The 11,784-nt window shown below is 38.4% G+C and overlaps 1 protein-coding gene across 1 annotated transcript; it reads left to right on the forward strand.

Annotated features, from left to right (window-relative positions):
• The first annotated feature begins 1,110 nt into the window (after window positions 1-1,110).
• Window positions 1,111-7,444, forward strand: LOC5576042 (eukaryotic translation initiation factor 3 subunit J). Its single transcript, XM_001662324.2, has 6 exons — window positions 1,111-1,318; window positions 1,493-1,584; window positions 1,746-1,856; window positions 6,127-6,430; window positions 6,496-6,635; window positions 6,691-7,444. The coding sequence occupies exons 1-6, from the start codon at window positions 1,303-1,305 to the stop codon at window positions 6,751-6,753; spliced, it is 726 nt and encodes a 241-aa protein (XP_001662374.1). The 5' UTR covers window positions 1,111-1,302; the 3' UTR covers window positions 6,754-7,444.
• Window positions 7,445-11,784: the final 4,340 nt, after the last annotated feature.

Raw genomic sequence — 11,784 nt, forward strand, 5'->3', positions numbered from 1 at the left:
TGAAACTTTGGATTCTGGCTCAGTTTTTAACGTTGAATCAGAATATGTAAAAAACAGGATACCCCTAAACAAGCCAATTGCGATAATTATATAAACCAGGTGGTCGGGGGCTTCGGGGAAGACCACGAATACGCTGGCTGTAAGCAGTGGAAGAGGACCTGGCGACTCTAAGGTGTCGACCAGGGTAGACGCGTCACGCGAAAATCCTTTGGAGTTTGACATTTCATTATTATTAATTGTTATTCCTTCCCGTGCAATTTTCGCTTCGCTTCGCAATTCGCGTCTACCCTGGCCGCGCCCTAAACGTTCGGGCAACTGAAGAAGTTTCGCCCAAGACCGACGAAGATGGAGGCCTACTATACGCCCGGCAATGGCGTGATGCTACGCTGTAGCCATCAAGGAATCAAGAGGTACAGTGGGGATTCACTGGTTGGAAGTTATTTGTGCGTAAGTAAAAGTAATTGACAGGATTGTAATCTTAACATACAGAAATTCTTCTGCGTGTATACATGAGAAATACGACACTCTGGTTGGAACACCATTGCCTTCCAGCTAGCGAATCTGACCCGTTCGTTGGAACGAATAACAGCTGGTGAAAATGATCAAAACCACGCATCTGGAGAGCTAAGGGCCTATTCACAAATTTCATAACGCTGAAGGGGGTGGGGTGGTGTCTTACAAGTGTTACAGCTCATACAAAATTTGTAAATTATTTATGCAAAAAGCGTTACGAGGGGGTGGGTGGGTGTCAAAAAAGACAATTTTTGGCGTTATGAAATTTGTGAATAAACCCTAATCGCCACGAAACGCACATTACATGCACATGATCTATATATGGAGACTTCAATGCGACAGTTTTTGGGCGTCAAAGTCAGTTGACATCTTCTCTTGACATCCGAGTGCTTTTTAGGTTGATTTTTTTCCAACCATCGAACATCCAACCATCGAGTCATTCCATCTAGCGGAGCTTCAACGAGCGAATCCCCACTGTGCCCGTGTTTCTAAGTTTAATGGTTTGAAAAAAAAAAAACAGATTGGTTCCGTGCACATTAAACTTAGCGGTGTAACGAACAGACAGAACCTGACAGAACCCCCTGCTGTGGTTTTGTCAAAGCATCTGTCAGTCGCACGCGAAGCGAGCGCTTTTGGCGAGGAAAAAAATCATGGCAGAAGAAAAAGTTACCACGACGATACTTTCCCTCTTTGTGTGTGCAGCGAATAATCCTTGAAAATCTTCATCAATTTGCGAAACAAAATCGCCTATTTTGTGCTTAAACGGTCGAGGAAGCGATCGTGAATACAATGGAGGAAGATTGGGGTAAGTGTAGTAGGAATTGCATGGGAAAATATGCTTTCAAGTGTGAATCAGACTAAGGGGATTTGGAAATAGTTGGTTCACGCAAGTGTGGTGCAATGTGCTGCGTGTCCTCAGAATGCGATGGAAGCAGCTGATAGAGTGGGAGCGATTACTAACCGAAATGACTGCTTACAGAGCAACTCAGCGAGCAGGAAAAGGTGCCCATTCCTGCCAAGAAACCGGACGTCAACAAATGGGATGGCGAGGATGAGGAGGAAGAAGTGAAGGTAAGTTCCATGCGTTCCGTCCGAATTTCCTTCTGGTATTTTCTGAATGTTTTTTTTGTGCTGTTTGTTAGTATGGGGAAGTGTTGCCAGACTCGTCGATTGTCTGCAGGTGGTAAAAGTTTGACAAAAGATTGAATCATACTTATTGTTTTCTTCAACAGGACAGTTGGGAAGATGAGGACGAGCTTGAGGAGAAAAAGGATGAGGAAAAAGTGGAAACTCCCAAAGCTAAGCCGAAGAAAACCTTGCAACAGAAAATTGCCGATAAAGAGGTAAGTCATTCAATACTTATGTATATGTACACTAGTGTGGGACAAAACTTAGATTCTCGCTCCAGTTCACTTTTTGGATTGCATTTAGGTCCCATAACAACTGTGCAAAATTTCAGCTCGATCGGTAAAACTATATTTTAGCGCCAGCCGTTCAAAGTTTGTATGGGATTTACTATGGGAAAACTTACTTTTGTAAAGAAAAATCGCCAGAAGCCGCCCATTGACCTCTATAAAAATTCTGAACACAGACCTCGATAGGTATTTTTACGATGAAGAATATTGCCGAAGACCGGAAAACAATCCGACACTTGTGAAAAAAGTTATTCAATGAAAACCTATTGACAAGGCGCAGGGTGGCCACCGAACCGGGAAAAACGGGAAAAGCGGGAAAAAGACGGGAATTCGAATCCATCGGGAAAAAGACGGGAAAAACCGGGAATTTGAGATGATCACCGGGAAAACCATTTTGAACGAACATTTTCAAGCTCTAAATTTACAAACTCCCAAAAATATGTTGTAAAAAGTACCATATCATGATGATATTGCCATTAAGCATCTGTAATCTTGGGAAGAAAAACATTTAAGCATAAATGATTTAATATTTGTATGAATAGTTTACTTTGCTACACTAAACTTGGATATGTTTAAAATTGGTTGGCAATGTTTCAAAATATTTTATGATTTTCTTCTCTAACTACCAGGGCTTGATTTTTTCACCAACTTATCTGACTCTAAATTTTGAATCAGAGTTTTAAAACTTCTTACAGAGCAAGCACTCAAACATATTGGATTGATAATTTTCTTTAGTTTGTTGGGCTTTGTTTCATCCGCACCTTAAACTTATTTGCTTTAGTGGACTCTTCATTTTTATTTTATGAAGAACAAAATCGAAAGATTATAAATTATAAATTAAACTTTAAATAGAATAATAGGATGTAAAAAATGGGCATGCCTGTATTTATAAATGAAAATGAATTGGTGTTCGTATGTCACGATTTGGCTGTAGAATCGAACGACCGATTTGAACAATTCTTTCACTTTTCTTTTCTTCAAGGGCTCCGACGTGTTAAGTGGAACAATATTTTTGAAAATCGTCCAAGAAAGTTGAGAAAACGTAAAATGTAAATTTGAAATAAACTACGGGATTTGTTTGCGGGAATGCTATTTGTTGAAGTGCATTAAGGCTGGTTTACTGCTGACAAGAAAATTAATCGCCTATCTTGATGCGTTGGAAATTACTTGCCTGAAATGGTCAAGAAAATCAATTTTCTTCGATCGCAGTACCATATTATTTGTACGGGAGTCAAAAAAACAAACCAATCTTCTACGAATATTATTATTTTTCTTATTCGACAAAAAAAAATCACTGAAAATACCGTTGAAAAGCTTGAAGTGGAATGTTTAGTATATTTAATAAAAAACCGACCAAAGGGTCATATTTTGGCCCCTCAATTCAAACCGGGAAAATTTTGAAAATTATAACGGGAAAACCGGGAAAAAAGCGGGAATTTCAAAATGGATATTTGGTGGCCACCCTGAAGGCGTCGTTGATTAACACGTAAAGGAATAACAATAATAACAAAATCGAGCAAAATTTCCGAATGGTCTGTGCTCAATAACTTTTTTTACAATCATCGGATTGCTTTGCGGTCTTCGGCAATGTTGTTCACCGTAAAAATACCTATCGAGATTTATAGAATTTTTATAGAGGACAATGGGCGACCTCTGGCGATTTTTCTTTTCAAAAGTAAGTTTTCCCATAGTAAACCCCATACAAACTTTGAACGGCTGGCGCTAAAATATAGTTTCACCGATCGAGCTGAAATTTTGCACAGTTGTTATGGGACCTAAATGCAATCCAAAAAGTGGACTGGAGCGAGAATCTATTTTTCTCATATAATCGTGTCCCAGGCTAAGGTTGGTGGGGATTGCTCATCAAACCTTCCGGTCCGCCTCATAGTTACGTACTATTTGGTGCTGGGTGTAGTTCTTGTTTTTCCAGCTGTATTGAAAAGCATGAGCCATAGTCTTTGGCATACAATCGGATCTATCTTTAGCAGAAAAGAACCGAAATGTCTATCGACGACCGGTGATTGCTAGCAGATATAGTGGAGAGCTTGTCTTGAAACGTTCATCGCTTCAAGCTAGTTGAAAAACTGAATACACTGATTGCCTGTCGATCAGAGCCGAACTAGGCATAGATCGTATACATACATCTGAATCTACATGTCTCCGATGTATTGCATCGTTCCAGGTGGGAGTTATCTGATATGTGAATATGGTACCATAACAGAATTTTCCATCTGAACGAAGTGATAAATCATAATATTCCGCAAACTGTATCACACATCTACAGAATGTATTGCGTGAAGTTAAGACACAGCAGAGTATTGGGTACATAGGACCAAGTCCCTGCCGGGTGGCGCGAAACTGATGAGCGATAGACAATAGAATCAACAACACTGCCATAAGGGATAGTAAGCATGTGACTATTGTCGAAACTATGATTAGGAGGCAAATCAACATCTCAAGATCAAATTTTTGTTACAACCCAATGTAGGTATTAATAAATTAGGCTGTAGAAAATGATAAATATCTGATCACTTAAGAACCTTGCAACAGGTAATAAATGCTCGTAGTCTGTTTTCTTCGAATACACATGTATAAATTGTTAAAATTGCCGAATCATACGCGAAATTTATTAAACGGATCATGAAATTAGGACTGAAATCATAATGATGATAGATTATCAACTTTCCTTTCGTCTTTCTATTTGTTACCGTTAGAATCACCAAACTGATTGGTTTCCCACTACTTACACCAATACAACAGCACGAAAACTGAAGTATTACAATCGCGCGTTGGAACTTTCAATAACCATATATTACATCAATAGTGAATTCTTGTATGTAGCCAGTATAAATAACAGAATCATCAACTTCTTGAACATTCTTTAACTGAAAACAGGATGCTTGTTTTATCAAACATGCTCAATCTGCACCTAAAATCTCGGATCCAAATAGTTTTCTAAATAAAATTGTGTCTAAATAAAACGTGTAGGCCAACAAAACATAATTGAGTAGGAGTTTACAAGTTACTTAGCACATGAAAAGCAGTTTAAATTAATCTATTACTAGATCAACACTAATGCTCACATTTTTATATTCTCATTTCATCATGGTCCTCATTGCTCGAGCGGAGACGAACACCCTGGAGATGGAAAAAATCGACAGCGCTACGATAAGGAAACGTAACAGATGAGAAACTATCGATACATTTATCAATTATAAAACCCCGTTTTAATGTTAACACTTTGTTTCTGTTTTTTCTGTTTTTTTCGTTTCAGCAATCAAATAACCGAACCAACTCTACTATCTTTTCATTTCTTCTTCGTTATACTTATAGTCCTTCTGGCACTGAACCGAGTGGTGCGCCTTCCGCTTTCTTACTGATGCTGTTTTTCCTGTACATTTGGCATAGTGTCGGAGGTGGTGTACTGTATTTGCTATACAACGCGCTACTTTCGATATTGTGCTTGGCGTGTGGGGAAGCAGTACTAGTGGTGAAGCGGAGGGCGCCATTCGGTTTAGTGCTAGAGGGACTATATCTATTTAATGTATCTGAAGCTTGTGGGACCGCTTTAATTCCGGCGCCTGCTTGTGGAAGATCCCGGTGTGCTAAACGGTATAGGACATGTTAACGGGGGAGGCTTGGTAGGTCCTCACCCAGCCCGTGTCTAGATGGGCGGATAATTGTCTGCCAGGGTGTGGATTGAGCAATTACAATTACAATAATCGTGTCCCAGGCTAAGGTTGTATGGGGAAAATAGACCAAATGTATGAGAAAAACCGGTTTAACTACATTTTTGGCTTTCGAGCTCCAGATACTTGGACATTGCTAATGGACCCTTTTAAGCTTAGAAAGTGGTGAAAATTCTCTTTGGATACATTTCTTCGACGTTGTGGATTTTTTTCTACGGATGGAACATATTGCCCGGTTTATTTTGAGACGTCAAGATTTGGACAGATTTCAAAAAACATCTTGTATCCTCTTTAGAAGCTACATGGCAATGTAGCAGATCATGACAAACTGAGTGAACAACCCATTGACATAAAAATCTATGCAAGTAATGCGTTTGTTGTTGCCGTTGTTGCGCTAGAGCAGTCTTCTTAAACTTTTTACTTTAACTTAAGATTTTAACAGTTTGGATTTTTATACAGACATGGTCTTCCTTACAATACGTATAACATTATTATTGCATAACTTTTAGAAATTAAAGCAAGAAGAAGCTGAGCGACGAAGGTTAGAAAAGGAAGAAGAGGACATGACTCCCGAGCAGAAATTGGCTGAAAAGCTCCGACTTCAGAAATTACAAGAGGAATCTGATCTGAAGAATGCCCTGGACACATTTGGAGTGACGTCCATTGTTGGCGGAATCGATGGTATGCATCCCACCAACAAGGAGGAATTTATCGAACTTTCCGATGCCATCTGCAAGAAGCTTTCAAATTACAAAAACGATACCGAGTATTGTGCGTTTTTGGAGGATCTTGTCACCAAGTTGTTCGCCAGTTGTAAGTATTCTTTGAGATTTATTTTATTTGAGTTTTTGAAAACATATTTCGGTTTTCGTTTGCAGTGCCATCGGCCAATATTAGGAAAGTCAAAGGTATTCTGGACAATCTTTATCTAGAAAAGCAGAAGTTAGAAAAGGGTGATAAGCCCAAGAAAAAGGCGGGCGGAAAGATTAAGGCCAGGCTACGAATGGATGGCGAAAATGTAAGAATTTCTTTCGGTGCTTAAGATCTGTTTTGTAACTCTATTTCCTTTTCAGCAAAACTTTGACGAATACGCTCCTAAGTACGACGATTTCGATGAGTACGATGATTTTATGTAACATTCGCTATAAATAGACAAAATGTTACAAGTTCGCTCGGACGTGGCAAAGAGTGCACGTGATTGACTAACGTTCCGAAGTGGAAAACAAATCGAACGCTCATCTAGCAGAGATACAACCCCTCAAACAGGAATTAAAGTAATTTTCTTGCATAACTAATCAAAACATGAAAATGAGACTTTTTTTTTGTTATCTAATTGAACTATGTGCGATATTTTTGTCTGTCGCTTTTGTTCACAACCCCTTTATTTTACGTTGCTAGCCGAATGGCCGACCACAGTGTTGTCCATCGTAAGATAGAGTTCCATCCCTCATTGCAAATTAGAATAATCAATTGTCTCCGTTTGTTTCTGTTTAGCCCTTTCTACAAGTAGCTATTAAATAAAAGTTGGCTGGAACAAACAACTGTGCTGGATAAGAGGAAGATAAGAATTAGGATTTTCAATTTAGACCGTTGTAACGAACCATGCCGAAAACAAAACTAGGACGAAAAGAGAGCGCACGCTACAATGGCCAAACTTACAGAAAACGATATCATGTCAAAGCTACAAAGTATGATTTTAGCGATCGAACTGTATAGAGTTGTGGTCAAAAGGCAGGATAAATACTGGTAGGCTGCATAGAGTTTCTGAGAATGTGTAAATAGGAGATAAAAAAAACATTGAATAAAAGTTTCGACGCAGAAAAAGCAGTGCTATCTACTAATTTGCATAAAACATTCCGATATACAGGTACTAGCTTAATGGTTTTCAGAAGCTTACACGCAATAACAATCGCGTTGTCTCTATCTCATGTCTGGTTAAAGTCGATTTATCTTTATTTATATTTATCTCTTGTCGTTTCGTTTCAATATCCAGCACTTACAAGGTGTAGCAGTTGAGTAACGCCGAAGGCTTAATGAGAGGAAAAATAAACCAACGTTGACGATAACTAATTCTCCCAAAATTTTAAGTGATATGGAAAACATTTACTATGCGAAAGGTAAACTTTTTGTGTTCAGTCCTCCTACTGCTCGTCATAATAAACTTTTGAAAAGTGAACAAACTCTTATGTGAAAATTTCCCAGCTACTTTACCAAAGACCACATTTTGACGAGACGTAAGTATAATTTATTATTATTAAAAAAAGACACGGACACCGTCTTCAGCCATTTAGCCGCACAAATTGTAACTTAACACTAGACAACGGACAAGCATGCTCCAATGGTACAGCCGAGAAACATTCCTGTCGAAAAGTTTCAATGACTACAGCGGGAAAAGAAACCTACACCCCATGACACGATGCGCTCAACTGCCTGACGACACTAACCACACGGCCACGAAGCCCACACTTGATAACAAAGTCTAAATCATGAAACACTGTGTAAGATTGATTTCAAGGTAAATATGCTTTGAATACCGAAGAATCCCTGCATTACTTCATATTTTATACCTGATTTTTAACCTCTATCAATTATAGCACGCGAAGGCTACAACAAGACAGACCAAACTCACAAAATTGGGGAAACAGGATTCAAAATGCTCAGATTGACAATAAAAATTTGCACAATCTTTAAGTTTGTTTACATTTTCCAATAAGGCGATATTCAAAACTGAAAAGGCAATAGATGGCTCTTTTTCAATAGTAGTAAAAACGAAATCCTGAAGCAAAGAAAGCACCACGGAAGATGAACTAAACACAACAAGTTATGTATTCACTTTACACTTGATTTCTAATCACTATTTTTTTGATCCAGTTTCCTTATTGCAAGCAATTTACGATTTTCATTATTTTTCATACACTCAAAATAATCCAAACGTCATTGCTACGTGAAAAATCACGTAAACGATTACAAATGAATTTTTCCCATGCTCTACCTGTTGGAGGTAACAACTACCGGGTTATACGTGATAGTCAGATGGGGATACAGTGAATTTCACTTTGGTTGGCCCTTAGAGCTTACGTGAAATTCAAGTACGCACTTGTGTTCATTTTGACAACTGAAAATAGCGTTCATTCTGTGATGTATTGAAAAAAGAAAATGGTGATCGCTGGCGATTTCAAAAACAAATCAATCATACGAGTATAGTTTAGCAAGTAATATTTGATCAGATAACCGTGAAACCAGAACAATTAAATATTTTGTGTTTTATCAATGGTTTGCTATATAGTACTGCTGTTGGAACTAACTAAATTAACATGCTCTTTGCGAATCGTAAGTATGCAATCACAATTTCGTTGGTATGTGAATATTACAATTCTGTTTGTTTCCCTTTCGGGTGATTTCACAGAAATGATGTCCAAATATCTCTGGAGCATAGATACTGCTGAACCACCAGATTGATCCGCTGTTATCATACTTAAATCTACTCAGGCCAACCCACAAAGACACCCGACGAAGAGCAAGTGACTGGGAGTTATCTGTTGCAAACCACTTAGTCTTTCAAACCAGTTGTTTCTGAATCCATATTGCGCTTGAAAAATAAATGCATTTCAATTGTATCTCATTAATATTGCCAAATTGGAAAACTGTGTGTTTTTAATTCCTTGCAAAATAACGGGATTTATTAAAATTATTACGTGATTCTAATAGTAGCTTCAGCTGGTAACCGCTAAAAATCTTCGTAAAAGGTACGGGAAATTCCACGTAGCTATGACGTGAAGCTCCGGTGAAATGGGAGGGAATTAGGTGTTCATGTGTTCATTTTGTGTTACCTACGATTAATGTAAGTGCTACGTGAAAAGTGAGATGGAAAAAAACTACGTATGTAATACGTACGGGTTTTATACTATCAAACAATTATATCACCAGAGAGGGTTTACACGCGGTAAGACTTCTAAACTATTAAAAATCGGTTGAAGAGACTTTCGGAGCTTGCACGGGAAAACGTCCTTATCGTTCGGTGTCTACAATCCAAGAGACCCGACAGATATCGGGTGATTTATTTCGAAGGCATTTACTATAAAGGTTTTTATAGTAAATGCACTCTTATTCGATTGTACGAAATTCATGTACAAATTAATCATGTTTACTTTATAGCAAATGCACTCTAGAAATACTTGAAACATTTTCGAGGACATATCAGTCCTTCCCTTTTTATAGATATTCGTTAATCTCGAAGTTAAAAAAAATCATTTATGAACCCACAAATTAATTAAACGTATCAATCAAAAATATTCAAAATCATTTCGGAAATTATTTCTTCGCGTTCTCTTCGAACGCCGTGGCTGACAATCGAGGGCGAAACCTGTCTCAATCTTTCTCTTTCGATTCGGCTTGACCGCTGATAAACTGGCTCCTTCCAATTCGCACTCCTGGAAACCAGCGAAAGGCTGCTCATCGTCACTCGTTCTTCTTGGTGGTAATGGATCGGGATTATCGACAATAGGATCGACATGTACCACCATCCTCCGACACTCCCGTCTGCTGGTGTCATTAGCGATTTTGATTTGACTTCTGTGAGCTGTTGTTGTTATTCCGTTTCCAATCGTGATCTGTAAAATATTTTTACACATACGTTTTAGAAAATGCGCTTTTAACCATTTAGCCTGGTGGTGGGGATCATGATTTTTGTACCACAGTACATCTCCCGCCATCAGACTATCCAAAGGGTCTTTGTAAACCTCTTTGGTACGATCATCCATTGATCTATTATTTATATCAACATTACGATTATTATTATTATTAGTTTGTATACCGTGATCGTTAGTATGTCGCTTTGGATTAATCAAATCGATTAACACTTTTGGAGTATACGATAAAACTTTTTCGGAAGGGAAGAAACCCTCCATTGTCAGACTGTTGTTTCTAAAGTTTATCAAAAACATGTTTATCAGGTCTTCCAACTCCAAACTCATGTATTCGGGGTCAAGAAGCAACTTTTTCAAAACATCTTTAACCGTACGAACAAGTCTCTCAGCCTGGCCATTACTAGCAGGATTGTATGGAGGACTGTTTAGGACTCTTATTCCTTGCCTTTCAAGAAAGTTCTTAAAATCATGAGAGTTGAATGGAGGACCATTGTCTGATACTAAAATATCTGGAAACCCAAATCTAGCAAAATATGCTATTAACTTTTTAATAACCTTTGGACAAGATGTACCGTTTTTCATCCACTCAACTTCTATCCATTTAGAAAAACTATCTACGATCAATAAAAAAACATGGTGTTTGAAGTAGAAAAAGTCAATGTGTACCCTACCAAATGGTCTAGTGGAAGGTGTCCATTTTGAATGAATCAATTTTCTGCTTTGGATGCACTGCCAAACTAGCACAAGTTTCACATTCACTGACAAAATTTTCAATATCAGCATTGATTCCGTACCAATACACTGAACGTCTTGCCAAATGCCAGTGGCGTCTCGTCCTAAGGTGCACTTGGTGCACTGCACAGTCAAAGATTTCTAACTAACAAATTAAATATATATTATAATTCTCAATACTTCTAACATTCATAATGTGTAGTTGTTTGAAAATGTTGTTTGATTTCTTCACCTTCAATTGGTGCATCGCCCTCAGTGAACAAACCGTTTGATTCTCCCCCCCATGGTCTTGCTCAACCAGCAAGCGAAAACAGCCAAGCAAACAAGACAAACTGCCATGCGTCTCCATCGTATTGCAGAGAATGTTCATTTCTGCCGTGCACTCTTTCTTGTGCACGAAAATAGCGTGTATGGACACAGCAGGAATGTGCATTTGTATTGGCATTTCTAGAGCAACAGTGGCGTTGTATAGGTAAAATCTGGTTCACTCCAATTTGTGCACCCGAGAGAGAAATTGCCCACGACGCTCGCATTGGTTTGCAAGAATTGAGAGAGCGCGCGCAACTGGCGTCACGACGTCTGCTGTTGGAAAAGAAAGTGTCAACGCCATACATGCTTTGTGTGTATGTATGTTGCATGGAGCTTCCAGGTGTCGCGCGATAGTAGGCGCAATATTGATTGGAATCGAAACTAGATGTTATAAACATATTGGCGAAATTGATTATGTTTTATCTTATTAAATACACATAATTTATGTGGCTTTGAATTGATTTATAAACTATGTGTGAA

The sequence above is a fragment of the Aedes aegypti genome, chromosome 2, assembly GCF_002204515.2.
Source record: "Aedes aegypti strain LVP_AGWG chromosome 2, AaegL5.0 Primary Assembly, whole genome shotgun sequence".
Taxonomy (NCBI): domain Eukaryota; kingdom Metazoa; phylum Arthropoda; class Insecta; order Diptera; family Culicidae; genus Aedes; species Aedes aegypti.